The sequence below is a fragment of the Sander lucioperca genome, chromosome 17 (genome assembly GCF_008315115.2).
Source record: "Sander lucioperca isolate FBNREF2018 chromosome 17, SLUC_FBN_1.2, whole genome shotgun sequence".
NCBI lineage: Eukaryota > Metazoa > Chordata > Actinopteri > Perciformes > Percidae > Sander > Sander lucioperca.
Genome location: NC_050189.1, coordinates 25,347,243 through 25,366,452, shown reverse-complemented (window position 1 = coordinate 25,366,452; position 19,210 = coordinate 25,347,243). Strand labels below are relative to the sequence as shown.

Sequence of the window (19,210 nt, the reverse complement as noted above, 5' to 3'; positions counted from 1 at the left end):
TGTGGTGGCTGTCTGCTGTGCTTACCGTCCAGCTCCTCGTCAGTCGTCAGCTCATCATTGGAGCAGATGCTCAATACGTTCACTAGCATCTCAGTCACTGTAAAGAAATCAGAAAACATATATTTTACACCTTATTTTTTGACATACCAACTGAGTTGTAAGTGCATGTATTCCACCTTGTGAGTGTGCCTAGCCATAACAGAGTAATGTGGCGGTAAGATTCACCGGAGGTGAGCCCCTCCACCCACCCACACTCTAACCATTTATTTATGTCCACATGAAGAAAAATGGTACAGGGACACAAATATTACTGATGCAGTACAATAAATACGCAAACTCATGGACCAGTGGCATGAAGCAGGTCTTCACAATAATCTATAAAACACCCACCCACACACCAGTGAGCAGTGTCCAACAATGCTTGAAATGGCCCTGTGCGGAAGGGTCACACCCAAAATAGGCTTCCTGGAGTGAGTGCATCAGTGATGATTATGTGGGATTCATTGACACAGATATGACATTGGCCTAGAAACTAAATGTCTGGAACAATCTTCACGGCAGTAAGAGAACGCAAACCTTTGCTCATGTTTAGTATTTATGCACTGTAATTGACTATACTGCTGAGTACTGACTCAGGAAACTGAATGTTTATTACAACTCAATGGTACAAACATTTGGTAAAACTGCTTGTCCTCAATGTTCTCATTTGTTGTATATAACATCAAAAGCGTACTGAGAAAAGTATGTGCATGCGTGTGTGTGTGTGTGTGTGCTCACCCTTCTCCCCAACGAAGGGCAGGGACCAGGTGAAAACGTCCATGAAGTTGGGCAGCCAGTAAGGGTGAGGTGAGCAGTTGAACTGTCGGATGTTCATCACGTTGTTCTCGTACTTCAGCACTGCCGCTGGGGTGGGTGAGGAAAGACGAGGAAGGTAGTTGTTAAAATATGTCCAAATGTGTAAGGTTAGATATAATGACATTCCGCTTTCTCTCCGGTCCCTGGACACACAAGATGAATAGTCACAAAAAGTGACCCTGACAAGAAACTACTACGTCCTGTTTGACTGCGTGTGTGTGTTTGTATATAACAATACATGTTGAAACTTGGGACATTTCAATTTCCTTCAGATAGTACACAGCAGTCTGAAATCAATACTCAAGTCCATATTTCAACAAACCAAGAGAAAGCATCAGATCTGAGTAATTTCCAGGTCCATTTCCAGCCTCCATCCGGTTCCAAACCACCACTTAGAAATACTGTGTGGTCTCAGCAGCTTCACATACCAAGGTACATATCCCTCTGTCGGTCCAACATGTTATTAGCCCGGAGAGTTACCCACAAAGTACTCAGGCTAAAATACCAAGAAACAGGGATGGTTGTTGGAGAATACCACTATCTGAGGAGCCAACAGGATGCACATTAAACGGAGACATCCAAATAATGGTTAGATGGAATGTTTTGGAAATACAATCTGAAAATGAAAAAGAAGACCAAGATATTCTCCACTTGTAAATAAATACACTTTTAATTAACAGTCATTTTGAGGTTTGTTAAGTCATTCCCTGAGGGGGCTGAAGGATTTATTCTTTAATTATTAAAGGAAACAATGCCACATTAATAAACACTTTGAGTTATAATCTGAAAAGTTCTTGGCTGTTTTTGTTGTTTTCCTTTCCTGGTTAATGATTCATTAGCTGCAGGTGCTGTGCAGACTTGTGACAAAACAAAATCACCACTTGCTACAGAGCGCCATTTGGCTAAAAAACCTTCGAGAAAAAGTGTATGTAACTCAAATGCTGTCAGTCAACCTCTGGGTGATGACAGTGGATAGAAGGATCCAGTATAAAACTACCTACACAAAGACATTTTAAGGTGATGTATTAACATTAGCATTTGTCAATCTCTCACTCTGACAGAAGGACTAATATATACGCAGACTTGCAAACTGTGATGTGTAAATTGAGACTCTAAAACGGCACAAGCATCAAAATGAAGGTAACCAGGGTTTAGGCTAAAAAACAAAAAAATCAATCACCCTTTTCCCCACTCTGGAACATTTCCTCTGCGACCGCCCCTAGTAAGCATGTCTGTCATTTACAGGATTGGATACATGAATAAGATCACAGAAACACATGGCTCAGCATTTGGGCTCTATAGGCTTAGCACTTTTCATTAGTTAACAGAAAACCATCAATTTCTGGCGAGGCGGGAAGGAGAGAGTAACCAGAAGCTAAGGTAATGATCATAATAGATTGCTATTATGATCACTGTATGACGATCATTTCCCAGGCGATCTGACCATGAGTAGCTACTGCCCTGCTTTTGCCATCATCAAATAAAGTACATACCAGAGAAGAGTCAGCTAATTATACTTTGAAATTATTTTGAATTATTCAAGCAGTTATATTAATTAACTGCCGCAATAACCATATCGGGAAAGGCTGCGACATATCTCTAAAGACACTCAGAGATTTTTTTCTGTTGGTGATATTCAACGTTATCGCATATTGTTCTCATATCACGCAGCCCTAAATTCCAGCTTGCTGACAGGAGGCGTATAAAGTATTTCTCTTTGTGCCATATTTCGTATATGGCACAAAGCATATATATATATATAAATATCAATTTACGTTACAGAGCGCCTGATCATAATTATCTCTGTGCCCTGCTGACATAGAAACCACCTCCTAAACACTGACCACAGCACAGCCCGTGTGACCTCACCCATGATTAAGGCACGGTGTGAACTTGGGTGCTGAGGAAAACATGAGAGCCACCCAACATAAATATATCTATGCTGTATATAGAGGGCCCAGCCTCTCACATACACGAGGCCAGTCTGGTGGCCCAGACCCAGGGAAAGCGGACACCGTGGCTGGGTCACCATGGGGGACTTTCCTGCCTCTGCCTCTCTCCGGTCGGGAATAGCAAGTCATCAAACCTGGCATCCCAAGCAGTTATAACCTCGGTCGCAACACAAATGAGGTCAGCAAACATTCTGCTCAGCTGGGGTTTGCCTCTGTGGTGTGTGTGTGTGTATGTGTATGTGTGTGTGTGTGTGTGTGTGTGTGTTTAATCAATAAAGCACTGTAATGCATGTAGTGCAGTAACTATGCAATCAAAGTGGACCTTTAAAGAGGTGATAGAATGCAAAACCGATTTTACCTTGTCATAGTTGAATAACAACAGTTAGTTGGGTAAATAGGACATACATAGAACCTCAAAATCCCATTGACACCTCTTTCCTCTGCAAATCTCACAATTTGAAACTGCCTCTGAAAACTAGATCGAGCTCCGTCACGGCCGGCAGCCCGCGCAAAGTCACCGTTTCTGGGTTACTGGACTACCAAACTCCGCTGCCCTGACAGAGCTCCAGGACCTGCAGCTCCCCTCTTCCTGCTAAATGGCCGGTATGTGTGAGTGAGAGTGCGGTCAGCGAGCTTGTTACGCCCGCAATCTCCTACCACAGGTTCCAGTTAATCTTATAATGGATAAGTGTGTTGAGTTATTTAAACAAACGATCGGGGAAATAAACGCCTCTTGTCCGCGAGTGAGCTGGGGAGCTCTATCAATGAGAGCTAGCTTGCCTCCTCCTAACGAGACCTCTGAAAAACACAAAAATGCATTAAATACAAATCGGACAAAAGTGTTAGCTAACCTTTGTAAGACCTTAGGGACCTTAGCTGTGATGTACATGCCGTGACGAAATTCAAAGTGTAAATATGCTATAGTTATGCCGAAAGTGTAGGGGCGATCTTTTCCCATAGGATTGAATGGGACACATAGCCTAGCTAGCAGCTCCTCCTAACGAGACCCCTCAAATTCAAGTGTTAGCTTTGAGCTTTATATAGTAGATTTCTCGCATAAAAAAGTCTCAGAAGTGAATTTAATAACTAAATAGCAGACAACCAATGTATAACGTTGCAGTGTCTGAAATATGAGACCTGCTGTCTCGTCTCCAATGTATGTGTATGTGGTTCGCTCAACCAATCAGCGCGCAGCTCATCTAAATATTCATGAGCATACCATATTTGGAAGAAAAGCTCTGGTTCCAAATAGGGCCATTCCACAGGGTAGTTAAGGGCCCATAAAATAGCACCGGGCCATTTTCAGCCCAACCAATGTTACATACCCTATTAGGAGACCTTAAGGAACAGTGTGAAATACCGTATATAATCACTCTATCACCCCTTTAAGTATTAAGTATCCTAATCAATATCAGCAAAAACACTACTACCCAGTCCAATAAGAAAAGCATTGTATTACTCTGACACACTGCACTCAGACGGGGCAGTGGGTGTTTATGCGTGTGGGTTGTCGTGCGTGAAAGCAGTTGCATGCGTGGGCAGGCGTTGCATAAACATCACATACTGCATAAACATGGTCGAGGCACTTGATTGAATGCAGCCATGGAAGCCCGGAGGGAAAAAAGGCAGAGCGGGGGAGAAGGTCAGCCCCCCCGCCGTCCCTCCTTCAAATCGGTTTCCCTTTAAAGGAACAGACACACCCGACAACCTCCCCCGAGCAAAACAAACATGTTCGTGGAGCTCTGGGTACGAGCAGGTCAAGGCCCACTTGCTTTTTTGGATATGGCATTAAACATGCAGATAAGGGCGACAGGAGCAAAACTTTGCTGATTCCCCATTATCAGAACATGCTTTGCTACAAATGCATGACTATATGCAAAGTTATTTCTCGTACAGCAGGAGGGCAGTGCCTTTGAGGTGACCAGCTGTGAGTTCTGTGTTTAACACTGCATGGCAGCCACTAGATGTCTCTGTTGTCACTGTCTCTGGTGCTGGTAAGCAGGGTAGCTGAGGCCAAGCCTGCTGCCACGGTAACACAGATATTGCGAGGCGACGCCCGCTCATTAATTATTCATAAGGGAGTGCCTTGAGTCGGTTTCCCCGGTAACAAGGACTGTTAAATCTGCTTTGAGATGAGGGGGAGATTCCCACTGTCCTGCCCTGACTGCTGAATGCTGACTGCATATCTGTCTCTGAGGCCTCTTGTATCAAGTTCCACTGGATTAGTATTCCAGGCCAAGCGTTTAGACCTGCTTGGCCTTTTACATTCAGCACTCTACTTCAATTTGATGTCAGACATGTGGTTGGTAGGGACTGAATATAGTCCGTGTACAGCTGAACAATGCATGAATGGTTTCTAATTCATTTTCAGTTCATAAATCAAGGAGACCATTTGCAGTAGCACAAAAAACTGCAGCTCCCATATTTGATTTTGAATTATTTTGGTTATAAATTCTTAACTGAAGATCCACTTACTAGCTTTTGCTGGAGCTTTCAAGCGCATCTCATGGTTTTCCTCAGTGTCTGAAGGAGGCTTTTGATTTTATATCTTAAAAAATAAAGATAACTTGAAGGTTGTTTCTGACTTCAAAATTATGGTTTGAAAAAAACATTTGAACTCAAGGTCCACTGAATAGCTTTTTCTAGGGCTTTTAACTGCATGGCATGGTCTTCTTTAGTAGACAGAATTGGCTCAGTTGTCACGGATATAGCCCAATATGTTGGTACGTTAATTTACTCAGAAATATGATGAGAATGGGAACAATGGTTCTAATCAATAAGCACAATTGGAATCAGAATTGATAAAACCTCAATGATACCCAACCCCACACTCTCACCAATGACCCATACCTGGGCATGTCATATACTGTAATGTACTGAGGTTAAGATCCCAGTTGGTATGGAACAGGAAGAACACGTTTTTAATTTTTCTTGTTTGATGCAGCATGAAAAGTTTTGTAACTGCCCTATGTTTACAGGAAACTGAAGGGAAGCCCAGTAATGATGAGAGTGATAACAGATGGGTGGGCATCTGCAGCCGGGGATACTCTGCTCGGTACCTTCTTGTGACAAGGGGGGAAAATGAATTCCCTGCTGTGCTGGCGTCAACACTGACCTAGCTTCCATCCTGCTATTTATTCCAGTGGCAGGGCCAGGAGCCAATCATGGCACTCCATTTCCTTTCTTTTCAAATCACCCATCTCTACTACCTACCAATGAGCACACGAGTGCGGGCAGGAAACCCTGTCCAGTTTTGACCTGTGAGTGAACCAGAGTGATACCGTGACCCCTTTAGCACTTTTTAAAAGAAAAACAAAACAAAAAAAACAAGTGAAAATGTTTCCACTCCATCAGTCCTTTCTTGTTTCCACCTCATCATCAACAATTACACCAAAGAGGAATTTTTTGATTTGAGATTTATTTGGTTATATAAGGTTTAACAGGTGTGAGATGGCTCTAACACAACCAATCCTTCACTGTCTCTGAGCTGAAATAAAAAATAATAATAATCAACAGCGTTGGCAACACACTGTCATTTAGCTTTTATTCCATCCAAGCACCATAACCATTAGGCTTCAATTGTTGGCTTTCAGGACCAGTCAATAATGATGCAGCAGAAAACATACCATTAATACAAAACCGCAAGCAATCTCCAAAGTGTGCAACTGCCAACTACACCCCCCCCCCTTCTCCATTTCCATCTCCCCACTGCAGTCACTTCAGGACTAAAAAGCTGAAAGAGTGAAAACTGCTGCTGTATTTTCATTTAACACAGCTCTCCTGCCAGCTCGGGGGTGCAGTGTGCAAGGGTCAGAGCTGCGATGGACAGCTGGTCAGCGCCTGACACTTACTGCAAAGCCAACATTTTGACTTGAAACAAAAAGGAGGGACGGGTGGCATCCCTATCTTTATAGAATCACATATATACTGAGTAGCATGTATGTGTTGATTATCCTGACTCAGCTACAAGTTAAATTCACTTGTTCCGTGCCCGTTTGTGGTGCCTCATAGATATCCTCCGCCTTCTTTTTGAAGAAAGGGGCACTCGTCGCTACTCCTCCCCTCACGTGAGGAGGTCTCATTGGTTAATCTGGGCAACTCCCAGCACTATATTGATGGGACCTACTGATGCCGCCCCCCCCTTTAAGATTTATGGTCCCATTGATTGGCCATCAATCACGGGACATGCTCAGTGGGCTCCCAGCTCCGGCAAAAAGCTAAGAGCAGACCAATTCATTACAGAGGCTTTGGGTCTACCAGTGAACCCCACCCACATGACAGAGCATCAACAGGACTGATAGGGCTGTATTGGTTAGCTGTGCCTGTTCCATGGAATTGTGCAACTGCGGGGGGGAAATACATCAGGCAGATGATTGATAAAGGGAAATGGGAACCAAGTAATTACATAACCACAACTTGTTGAAGTTTTAAGAGCTTTAACATAAAATCTCTGGCAAGACATTTAGCTTGAGGGATATTTATTTGCTTGGAAGTTGCTCTTTTTCTCTGCTTTCATATTTGCATTTTAAGCCTAAGATCTTGCCACTTTATGACAGATTTAGGCGAAGAGAAAAGTGGGTCTCATTTTCAAGCAGACAGTGAATAATGAGAAAAATAAAGAACATGTAGTCCTGCCAGGTAAGATGTAGACGTGTGCCTAAATGAAGTCAGCTCTAAAAACAAACACAAGAGTAATCGTTTTCTTTCTGATAACCACTCTTGCTCTAGGAGGCATTTTATCAACTGAAGGTCAGCCAGTAGCTGCTAAGAACAGGGTGCAGACCAAATCATTTTCCATACTTTTGACTGTTCCATATTGAGCTTGAGAGGTGCAAATGATTTGCCGGGCAATTGGCTGCCAAAACTAAAAACAACATGTGCTTGACATCAGTTTGTTTGTTTGTTTGTTTGTATTGTGTTGTGTTGTGTTGACTATGAGCCCTCGGAAGATTAGTTGGCATGGAACAAATGGGGTCCTAATAATAAACAACGATGCAGACAGGCAAACTGCCATGCTGTTTCTTGACTATCCTTACTGTGCAGAGAGGGAGGCATGGAGGCAGCTCATGGGGAAAGAGTAAACAAATTAGACCTTATCTTAAGTCAAAGAAACACACGTGCAACTGTGCCAAATGGAAACCGAAAAGGACAACCCTCACTCCCTTGTGTAATAACTCACACCAGCAGCACTGCAGTATAAAGCTCTGTTATGGCATTTCATCACCAGAGGAATTGCAAAACAGCGTGCACCAGCACCATCACCATCACTCTTTCCTTCCCATTTCCATTTCCTGTGGTTTGCCCACTGCCGCCTCCATTCAAACATGCCCCCACAGCCGAAGCAGATACTGTCTGTTCTCCGGGGAAAAGTGCTGACTCACAGCACAAAGGCAAGCCCATCTTGCTGCGTGGGCACTGTAGCACAGCATCGGGCACCACCAGGTGCCAAGTCAACCGGCACCAGGCCATTTTAATTCTTCACCAGCTTCATCCCTGAGCTGACCTCACCAAAATTAGCAGTTGCAGAGATTTTTGTCATTGAACAATTGTCAAATGCAATACTGCAACCAAAATGTTGTGTACAATGGATATGGGGTAAAATGGTTGTCCAATACACTGTACAAGTGAAACTTATGACTCCTGAAGATCTTTTTACCATTTCGGATTAAATATAAACTAGTGGAAACTAGGTCCGTTATCACTATTACACACAATAACTTCCAATAAAAGACAAGGCAAGCCTTTTAAAACTCCATTAAGCAATACAGTTGATATTGACACTAAAATAAAAGGTCTCCCATAATGTAAAAAGGTTGTGCAAATTTCAGTCACTTTCATCTCCTTTGTTTTGGTTTTACCGGATTTTCTAATTGAGTCATCAAACTCTCATAATCTTCCGAATATAAAATCCTGGTTAAAAATGACCAAATGTATGGTACTTGCCCAGTGCAAAGTGAAGAGCCAAGGTAAAGAGAGCCAAAAACAAGAAAAACACTGAGATTTTTCTCAGGAGTAAGTGGACTAAACCAGAGCTAAAACAGGCTGGCTTTGTTTTGCAATGCACATATTTTTACTTGTCATTGCAGGAACAGCATATGTGTCACTAATAACATGAATGAAATCTCCATTCTATTGAAGGTTACACTATTAACTGCCCCCTGTTGTGATGTCAAAATGGCATGAAAAGAAGCATTTAGAAATGTCCCGAAGCTGTCATTAAATGCACAACTCTGAGACCAACAGTGATCCTTAAACCCTAAACCACCTGTCTGTAAATGTGATGTGTCACCTGAGGCAACTCATAAATATGACACTGTGGTATTCATGTTATGAGCCACTGAAGCTTGAAAATGAAGTATTCCTTCTCCTTACCTTTGTTGTTGTAGACATCTAGGTAGTTGGGTGCAGAGAAGATGGTGATGAGGGACGGGAAGCCAGTGGTCTGACTCTTTCTGTACATGCGATATCTGGTACAACGTTCAAAAGGAGAGGTAAGCATTAGTAAACCATTACACTATTTTTACTCATGGATTAATCATTGGCGTTCAACCCTCGGGATATGATTAGCAGCGACAGTTTATATGGCCTCTTGTTTTACTATGGCTGGTGTGTTTGTCTTGTAAACTGGTAAACCGATGCAATATCATGGGGGGGTTGGCCTCAGAAGAGTAAATCCCTATGTGAAACATGCCCTGGAGTAGTTATCACACTGAATCAACTCAGCATTCAAACCCAACAGCTCTGATCTCCCAGCAAGCGTCTGGGGTGTGTTTGGTGGTTTGGATACTGGAATGGAATCGATCTTTAGGTAAACAAAGTACTGAATTTGGATGATTTGTTTGGTGCACCACACCTTGCATCGACTATTTACAGTACAGATTAAAAAAATTTTTAAAAAAGAAAAGAAAAAAAAACAGATGGAACTCAACAACATTATTGTATGTGTGGTCTAAGGTGGCTTGGGGCAGCAACCTCATCGGAGACGTGGCGAGGTGTCCCATGTGAGCACACTGTGGGAGTGCAATGGTAAACAACTGTGTGCTGTGCATCCCACTGCTTTAACCTCGCTAAGAGGGAGATCAGCTCGACACATCCACCCACCTGCCAGTTTGAAAAAAAAAAAAAAAAAACTTTTCAAAGAGGCTTTCCAGTGCCTTTGTTAGAAACCCAGGGTGAACTGATAGCTCCTGATGAATAATAGACGAGTTGGCTAGTCAAGAAGCACTGTGTGAATGTGAAGTAAAGCACGTATAGTGAAAACTTCACCATCAATTTTTTTTAAGCCAGTTCTTGACAAGGTCTGCATGAATGATACTTGTCACATCACATCTGGCCAACTAACTCCTCATGCTGGATTAATTTTCAGTTCTTGGATTAACATGACTTCTCTTTAAAAGTTCAGCCTGTACCGACCCGGCTTTCCAGACAGGCTCGAGCAAAAACCCCAGATCACTGGGGAAGCTTTTCATTTAATACCCTGGTCTGACTCACTCTGCTGTGCGACAGTGTGATGGGAGAAGACAAAATGCCACAACACTCACCCAGCATCCTGCGCTTCATGGGCCCGGATGACAGATAATAAGTTATTGTGTTGTAGAAAGTCACAGACTGCAGGGTAGCTGTTGAATAAAAACACAAACATTTGGTTTACTCATACATCAAGAAAAGTCCCAGTAAGATCAGGAGGAATGAGCAATAGAAATAACTAAATATGTCATGGGTATTATTGATTTGGCTCAGAGAAACAGTGGATATCCAACAATGGGTTCAAGCTAAATTTGTTCTTCAAACCATCTGTGGCTTGTAAAGAGCTATATTGCCTTGATAGACTGGCTGTAAGTTAAGACTTTCATCTCAATTTTGAACTTTGCCTGAAATTTAAAACTGGAACCGGAACATTTTTTTTGCCAGCAAAGGTATGATGACTCATAATAATAATAACCCACAATATGCTCAACTTTTAAACAAGCTTCCATACTGTATGATGAGTAGGTGTGATCCCTCTCAAATGGTGGATTTTGTATTTCAGAATAAAACTCAAAAAAATGTCAAGTATGACATATGATTCATAGCAGACGGTTTATTCCAAGAAAAAAAGGCGCTGGGGAATGTTAAAGCCTGTTTTATGCTCATGCTGATCTGTTCAGTCTGTGAGCTGAAAGAGCAAAAAACCTTACTGCCAACTATATGGTTTTAGAGTTTTCCATGCCACAACCTTTAATTCCTTAGCACCAGCTTCCACTGGAAATGTTCTTAGCGCACAATGAGAAAGGCAGAAGACAAGTCAGTGGCAAACAGCATTTCTTAAGTGAAATCTCTCGATCGGAAAACAAGTTGCTACTAAAACGGCATTGCCACGGTATGTTTGAGCGCTGCTTCTAACAAACATGATTCGAACCCCCAGTGGACGCCAGGACTTGTGAATCGTGGGATGCTGTGTAATGAACAAAGTGAGTGACAACTCACTATGAATGAGTGACACATTTGCATTGCATCTGACTTAGTGAATGTGGGAGGATTTTTAAAAACAATAACAACAGGAGCTAAAAAAAAAAAAAAAAAAGTCACTTGCAGCTTTTCCAGCAATAGGGATGATTTAGGGCATCTCCATTACAATGTGTAATGTCAAGCCTTTGTCATTGTGATTACTCTGATCAGTGGTAATTCTAGCCAGTTAAAAACAATCCCAAAATACCACAAAAAAAAAAAATGGTTATGATTTTGTATTAAGTTCTGTAATCCTAGCTCAACGCCCCTGCAAAAATCAAGAGCACAACAATGAACAACACCCACATGCAGCAATCAAAACCAAACTAAATATTTTGGCTTACGACCTCTCGGGAAAAGTAACAAGAGATGTGTTGTTTTTTCCAGAAAATGCTGTACAACAAAACTAGCTGGATTTTAGACACAATTCTGTCTCTATAATCAACGCAAAACACTGCTGAGGTTGTTATGATGACTGTGCTGACTGCTGTGGAGTTTTGGTCCAGTTTGACTGACAAGAGTAGACTATTATAACAGCTTTATAGCAGCTCCTAATGTAAAGTCATTTGGGGGCAGGCTTGTAATAAAGTGCTATATAAGTAAATTCACTTTAATTTGACTGGCTTGTTTTTGTATGCATGCTCAGATACCATGATTGGTGCAGAGCTAAATTATTCTAAATTTAAATTGTGTGAAAACCCATCATGTCGACATGAGAACACATGCATTCCAGACAATCACAACAAAACATCTGCTGGGAGGGGTGTTAAAAGGAGGGAGCGGTCGCAGAGACGGAATTAAAAATGCAATGAGTTTTGGGGGGAGAGAGGGAAGAAATTAGGAATAAATGTGTTTTTTTCTCACTTGATTTCCTGCAGCAGATGTAGATGCATGCCATATGGAGCCATTCACTAGACAAGACACATTTTGGCCTAGTTTTTTATTTATTTATTTATTTTTTTTGAGTTTAGAGCATCTCCCATCTGTCCAACAACAGGGCACAAATGTTAATGAGCTCCTTGGACAACATGAGGAGTTCTGCAAAAAATTACTTTTATCGCATTTAATCTAAGTGGCACTTTGCATGTTGGCTATGTTAAAATAAAAGCTTTTAATGTTGGTTAAATATCATTAGCTTGGATTAACACCAATGAAAAATGACAAAAATGGAAATCACTTTAGGCCGATTCATCTACGCTGCTGAGTGGAGGCTAAAATGAAAGCAACCATATTCAAAACATGTGCAATTTCATGCCTGAGTTGCGTTTACAAAAGAGTTACGAGCGTTCCTATGGCACTGGGGGAAATTATTGGTTGCTGAAAGACAGAAGCAACAAAGAAGCTGATGGTTTTTGGGGAGGGGTGTTGAGGAATGGCTCTCCCTCCGTCTGGCTTAAACTGTCTCGTAAATCCTGAATGCCAGCGTGGTGCCAATTAGCGACCATGCCCTGGGCAGATGAAGTGAGGGACACTGATGAAAACAAGACTGCAGAGGAATTTGAACCGAATGGCAGAAGGCTGCCCAGGATACTGCTACAACACAGTCAAAACCAGTCATCTGAGGTAAAAAGGCCACATACCTAACATTACATAACGTAACATTCCCGTTGTTGGGTCTCTCTTCAGTTAAGTGATAACATTAGCGTTGTTGATCTGCAGTGTTAATGGCTCACATAAAGATGTAAAGATGATCAGGTCCTCACAAATGCACTACAACAGCAGTATGAGGAGTTCATTTTCGAAGCACGGACATTAAAATACTATTAAGTCAGTAGTTATGAAACACCTGTTATTGAAAAAAAGAGAAAATGCAAATCAGGAGCCTCAGGACATTTCGGAGTACTTCTGCTGGCTTGCCCGAGGCACGCCGGGGCCAAGTAAGCGTTGCTTCGGCCATAATGAGCAGTGGGAGCGCAGAGCACATTTAGAGACAGGACTGTGCCTTGTGGTAATGTGCCAGTTCATTACATTTTGTGACAGTGTGAGTTGCCTCCTCCTAGCATTTCCTCTGTTTGTTCAGTTACTTAGCTCAATTGGAGGTAAAGTGGGTTACATAAACACTGGCGAGGGTCTAAGGAGGAGACTTTGTGACTGCTCTTATGTACGCCGTGTTTTAACTGTTGCTCTCCTACTCACGGTCGGGTAATTGCAGAGGTAAGAAAATGAAGAGATGAGAAAAAAATGGAAAGTTAGCAGTAAGGTTTCTTGATGTATCATCTCTTTGACAAGATGATGTCTAAAAACCATTTGTTTATGATTGCGAAAGTACTTCAGCAACTTCCATACCTGTCTTTGTTATAAAAATGTTCATTGTATTAAAAATCTGGCAATGAGGTTTCCACAGATAGCATAGCCAAAACTAATCAGTAGATGGTTTTTCCTAAAAGCAGTCAGAACACCTGATTAGAATATGAGCTTTTTGATACTAAGATCATGTTTTTAATTCCATGGTCCAATGAGGTATATAGATTGAACACTGCAGATGCCATTTGATGCTAGTAGTAAATAAAAGCTGTTATCTATCTGGCTGTTGGCAGGAATCCTTTATGCAATTTTCCAAATAAGTAAAAAAAAAAAATTCTAAAGCAGTAATGTTATAAAACATCAGATTACTCTCTAATCGTCTGAGACAGAACACTCACCTGTAGAAGTAGGAACAGCCTCGCACTGTGTTGTGTGTGAAATGCTCTTGGCTCTTCTCGTTCCCAAAGTCTTCCAGGGGGTCGGACCACAGCAGATCGCACATCGGTCCGTATGCTGGGGGCTCTTTGAATCTGTCTAGCTGTGGAAGAAAAAGTTAGGACTCTTGTCAGCCTGTTTGACTGGAAAATTGTGCATGGAGCGTGCATACTGCTGCAGAGAAAATATCTTTGCTCTCTGTGTGAGAGGCACGTTCGCTGCTGCTGCTGCTGCTGCTGCCATGACCATAATTAAATCGTGACTCCAACTAACATGTTCGCTGAGGTGATTTTAAATTCTATTCAAGGTAGAAAGGAGTGGAGTATTTAGAATATACAGTATGGATGACGTGTCAAAGACAGCGCTCGTCTTTCAGTACTTTTTATTTTTTAACTTGATGGCAACCATTCTTTAGGAGCAATGAACATAAATGGCTTTGCTTTCAGCCAAGGGTGGCTCTTTCTCGAACAAAAGCTTGTGGATTACTGGATGGGTAGCATGATGGACACTTCAATAGAGCAAATTCTATTATGCATGCCCTCTGATTGCAGCCACAAAATCCATTTGGAATTATTGAATTAGTTTGAAGGCAAGATCCGACTCTTTAACATTTTTTAATCAGAGTGAAGACCAGACCCGGTGCTTACATTCCCTCATGTCCAAGTCCTGAGCAGTATTTGAGACACATCTGGGAGAATCACTTCATGCATTGCAACTAAGGTTGTTATTTTCACAGCACATCATGCTAAAACGAATAGTGTTTTCCTCATTAACTTTGAATGAATGCAGAAAATACATGAGGCGCACAGGAAGCTTTGATTGTACATTTAAAGCTATTAACGGCCACCTGCTGTTATAAACAGACACAGAGACACACAAACTGTAGCTTTATGAAATTATAGAGAAAATGGTCTCGAATCAGACACATACTTTCCTGATGTCGTCAAGATTTGTGATTTCTGGAGACAGTCCTCCGTGTACACACAGGAACTGCTGGTTCATAAGTGCAGCCAGGGGAAGGCAGTCGAAGGCGTCCATACATGCGTCATACACCCTCTCTGAATACTTAATTCTACCTGTCATGGGGGGAAACAGGGCAGGGAAAGGAGAGCATGCCAAGTCAAACAACACAGCTCTCATACATTGGGATAGTGTGCTAGACTGGGACGGAAAGGCTCTCCAAAGTGCCAAAAAACTTCCCAAACACATTTTAAAAACAGCACAATTTCACAGCTCTTTTGTGGTTTTTTGCCCTTTCTCTGTCCGAGTCCAACAGAAATACTTCTGACAAGTGTAAATATCGAGAATGGCAAAAGTCTGACTGAATCCTGCACCAGGCTAGAGGGCACTTTAAAGTGAGCGTTTGAGGTCAATGGCTGAACTGGATGCATAATAAACAGCTTTTTTGAAAAGAATAACTCAATTCTCCTTCCACTCTGTACAGACAGATTCACAGACCAGACTGCTTAGACTCAATGTAGAACAAAGGTAAAAGAGAAAGAAATGAAGTGTCAAAACATTACTTACATTCCTGCTTAAATGTGAAATACTCTGTTAAATGTCTACATTCATGATTCCCACGCAGCAAAAACAGTGTTTTGGGGTAAAGGATCTTTAAGGCCCACAAGTACAGCACACACTGAAACAAAGAAGCAGAAAAAAGGATTGGGGAACAGTTAGCTTGTCATCTTTAAATAACACAGGAAACATGAACCATCAAGTCAGACTTTGTCAATTTCACAGAGTGGCATAATACAAGGAATTCTGCTTATAATGAAACATTCATGCAGTACATTTCGTGGCACGGTTCAGGCTTGCTGGAAGAGAGGACAATCCTTCAGGGGAATCATCAGAGGACAGGCACGGCACACTCCATTACAATATATTTTATTAATAAAAGTATAATGTTTCAGGCAATGAATACATATATAAGTAATTTCCAACCTGCAATCGCAGATGAATTACATGCACTTTGCCTTATATTAAAAATCTCTCTCTACGTAACCCTAGGATACAGGGTGAATTTTGCTATCCAGGCTACATTTGAAGTTATAACAAAAGCATATTACTACTCCAATATCTGCGGCCTGATTTGATCTACGCTCAAAGAAAACTATTAATAAACACAGTGTGTCACACTTGATTAGGCCCTTGTGAGGACAAAATAAAATACACAGACTTACTTCAATACTGAAATACCCTCTGTCAACGTAGTCCCCCAGGAAAAGGTAGCGCGTGGATGCTGGTGATCCTCCGACTTCAAACAACTTCATCAAGTCAAAGAACTGCCCATGGATGTCTCCACACACTGAAATAAGGCAGAAAGAAGAACAAAAGCACATCAGGAGAACTGCTATTTTTACAGCTGAGAAACAGCAGATGAAAGCCTCTATGACACTGCGAGAGGCTATTTGCTTATTTCCATATTTTCCGTCAGATGGGAAGACATCTGACAATGCATGATATCCCAATAAACCTGGAATATAGGACCACAGAGGCCGTCCTCCTTATGTGGAGTATCCTGGAAAAACCTACTTCAGTGGATATATTTGTAATTATAGAAGGCACTGTTCCATCTGGTAGTTTACTATATCATTTTTTTTTAATTTATTTATATAAATTTCTCATTTGTAACTGAAAAAGGCATTGTTATAGGCGGACCGCTGTTCCTTGTCAGCTCTACTGCCCACATTTACTGCAGGAAATTATGCAAAGAATAGAACCGAAAACAACATAAAAACAATGCTGGTTTTGTACCAAATAGGAACTCAACGTTCATTAAAAGTATGCTTTTAATCTGAATCCATGATCCAAAATCCAAAATGGGAATATTATTGCAAATTGCAGTCTGTACCAGGCATTGAGCCTTGAGTATCTATGGCAGCAGATGCATGTTAGAATATCAATTCAGTATGGTTAGATGCATGTAATCACATCACAAACAAGATCTGTCAAACTTGTTGAGTGTTTTTGCCATCTTCCTACAAGCTCAACTATCACAAATGGACAATCCTTAAGTGCACATTATAAACTGGTTGTCCAATATGGAAAGGAATCACAAGAACTGGCTTCAGTGTGCATTTTCATGCCTTGCTTTTCCACCACATCCTCTTTCAGCCTCTTTATAACCTTGAGGCGTTTCAACTGGCTTGTAATTTGAACACACCTATCCTTGCCAAATACACTAAAAGTTCATTGGCCGAAACAATTGGAAAGCTTTCAGTTGTATCCATTTCTTGACACGTACTGTTAACTGATTACAAATCTGGCTTGTCATAGCAATTACAAACAGATAATTGCTGAGAATACTTTCACTTCGTCCTCATAGCACTGACAGTCTGATACCCCACCCACCGGTATTTCCAGGAATTCCAGTATATTCAGCACCACTGTTAAATCTATGCTATCTAGCTTGTGTCATATCCATTCTGTACAGCTACTAACAGCGATGCAGCGGTTAAATAGCACCAGGGGAGTGGTCTGAGACAAACCCATCTGCGTCAGAAATCAGGAACCGCAAATCACTCAAACTGGATTGATTTCCTATCACTGTGACCCTATGCTCTGTTACTCTCTGGGGAAACAAGGGGAGCAAAGGCCACTGAAGATCAGCTGCTTAGCCACCATTAGCTCACAGGGTGCATGGGAGGTCGTCCGATTTAACAGCCTTTGGTCAATTTTGTAGATACTCTAAAGGTTGGTTCAAGGGGTCGGCTACACCTGAACTTATTTAATATTGACAAAGCTCCTCATTGGTGGCTCCCAACTGACACCTTTTGGACCATGGTTCCATTCTGGGATTTCTCAGCATAAATACACACAGAACATTAAAGAATTATACTATAAATTAGCATAATACTTATATTTATTCAACTTAGTAGTTTATGTGATAGCAGAACAGCAATTCCTTTTAAAAGTAGACTTTAAGGTAAAAAAAAAAAGGACTGATAGCTCTGAAGGAGCTCAGGACTGGTTACAAATCATTTCACTGTTAAATTCAGACTGTGTGTAACCGCGTACCTAGTCTATATCCACGAAGTTCCACTTCCGGGATTGCTCGCCGGAAAATTCTGCTGGATATCACTCTTTTCGGCCTGATGTTGATGGTTACCTTCCGAAATTTAATTCCGGTGGATTTCTGAGGACTATGGTTAACTGCTCCTCAGATCTCTGCAGGGTAAATCCAGACAGCTAGCTAGACTATCTGTCCAATCTGAGTTTTCTGTTGCACGACTAAAACTACTTTTGAACGTACACATGTTCCACCAAAACAAGTTCCTTCGCGGGACTATTTTGCAGCGGCACCGTGGCTCTGTCCGGCGCTTAGCACCGCCCATGACGATTGTGAATGGTTTAAAGAAATGCCAATAAACCAGAGCACGTTTTTCTCCCATCCCGGAATGCTGTGTGGACTAGCCAGACCCTCCTCCGCAGCGCTGTGGAGGAAGGGTCTGGCAAAGTGAGACTACAGCGTACTTGACTGGTGTTGCCAATTGCATAGAAATGCATACAGAACATCTCGGAATTTAGAGATGCACGTATTGCTGCTGCTGCTGTATGATGATTTGGGCTTTTTTGCGCACTTTGTATGTTTATTATGGATATATGTTAGTGGTTGATTGGTCAGTGTGCAGTGATCGCCTATAAAATCTGCATTCATCTGCATGCAGTGTATTTCTCTGATTTTAAACACATGAGCCTTTGTAAGGGCAAAGCAGTAATTGAAAGCTCAACCGTGGATCCTGAACAATATTTAACCACACAGCTGGTGATGAATAATAAAATAAATCAATATATAAATCAATCTTAATGTTGTGTTAATGTTCATATTAATGGTTTATTATATGTTGGCCAAATATTCAGACAAATTGTATTTTGATGTTTTGGAAACATTGTTAGTGAAACTTTCATGACACAAATCGTTTTTATTGACAGTGAATGCAAAAAGAAAAAAGAAAAGAAGGTTTTATGCAGTGAAGCTGGGTTGAAACCTGGCTTGAAAACAACTTTTATTCTCTTTATTCATTTTCAGCGCTGTTCTTTTCATCAGGCCACTTTACTGATGCTGTAAAGACTCTTTAGTAGATTAAATAAGCCTGAATTAGTTGTAACATACTTTTTGCAATGCTTTTCATGCTTTTTTAAATGATGGGTTTAGGTCTTAATTGTATGTTAATTGCATTTTCTTAATGCAGTGCTTCCCATTTCATGTAAAGGCTGTCAAAAGGTGTCTAATA

The 19,210-nt window shown here is 41.4% G+C and overlaps 1 protein-coding gene across 13 annotated transcripts in view; it reads right to left on the bottom strand.

Moving 5' to 3' along the window:
- LOC116039874 (serine/threonine-protein phosphatase 2B catalytic subunit alpha isoform) overlaps nt 1–19,210 on the bottom strand; it is a 79,382-nt gene that overhangs the window by 23,922 nt on the left and 36,250 nt on the right. For all 13 annotated transcript variants that reach the window (XM_035993618.1, XM_035993621.1, XM_035993619.1 and 10 more), the window contains exons 3-10: nt 16,157–16,281; nt 15,501–15,612; nt 14,904–15,049; nt 13,937–14,076; nt 10,349–10,426; nt 9,180–9,274; nt 778–903; nt 26–97 (exon numbers count right to left, since the gene is read on the bottom strand). In XM_035993618.1, the coding sequence (XP_035849511.1) occupies nt 26–97; nt 778–903; nt 9,180–9,274; nt 10,349–10,426; nt 13,937–14,076; nt 14,904–15,049; nt 15,501–15,612; nt 16,157–16,281 (894 nt within the window). The remainder of the gene's footprint in view (nt 1–25; nt 98–777; nt 904–9,179; nt 9,275–10,348; nt 10,427–13,936; nt 14,077–14,903; nt 15,050–15,500; nt 15,613–16,156; nt 16,282–19,210) is intronic.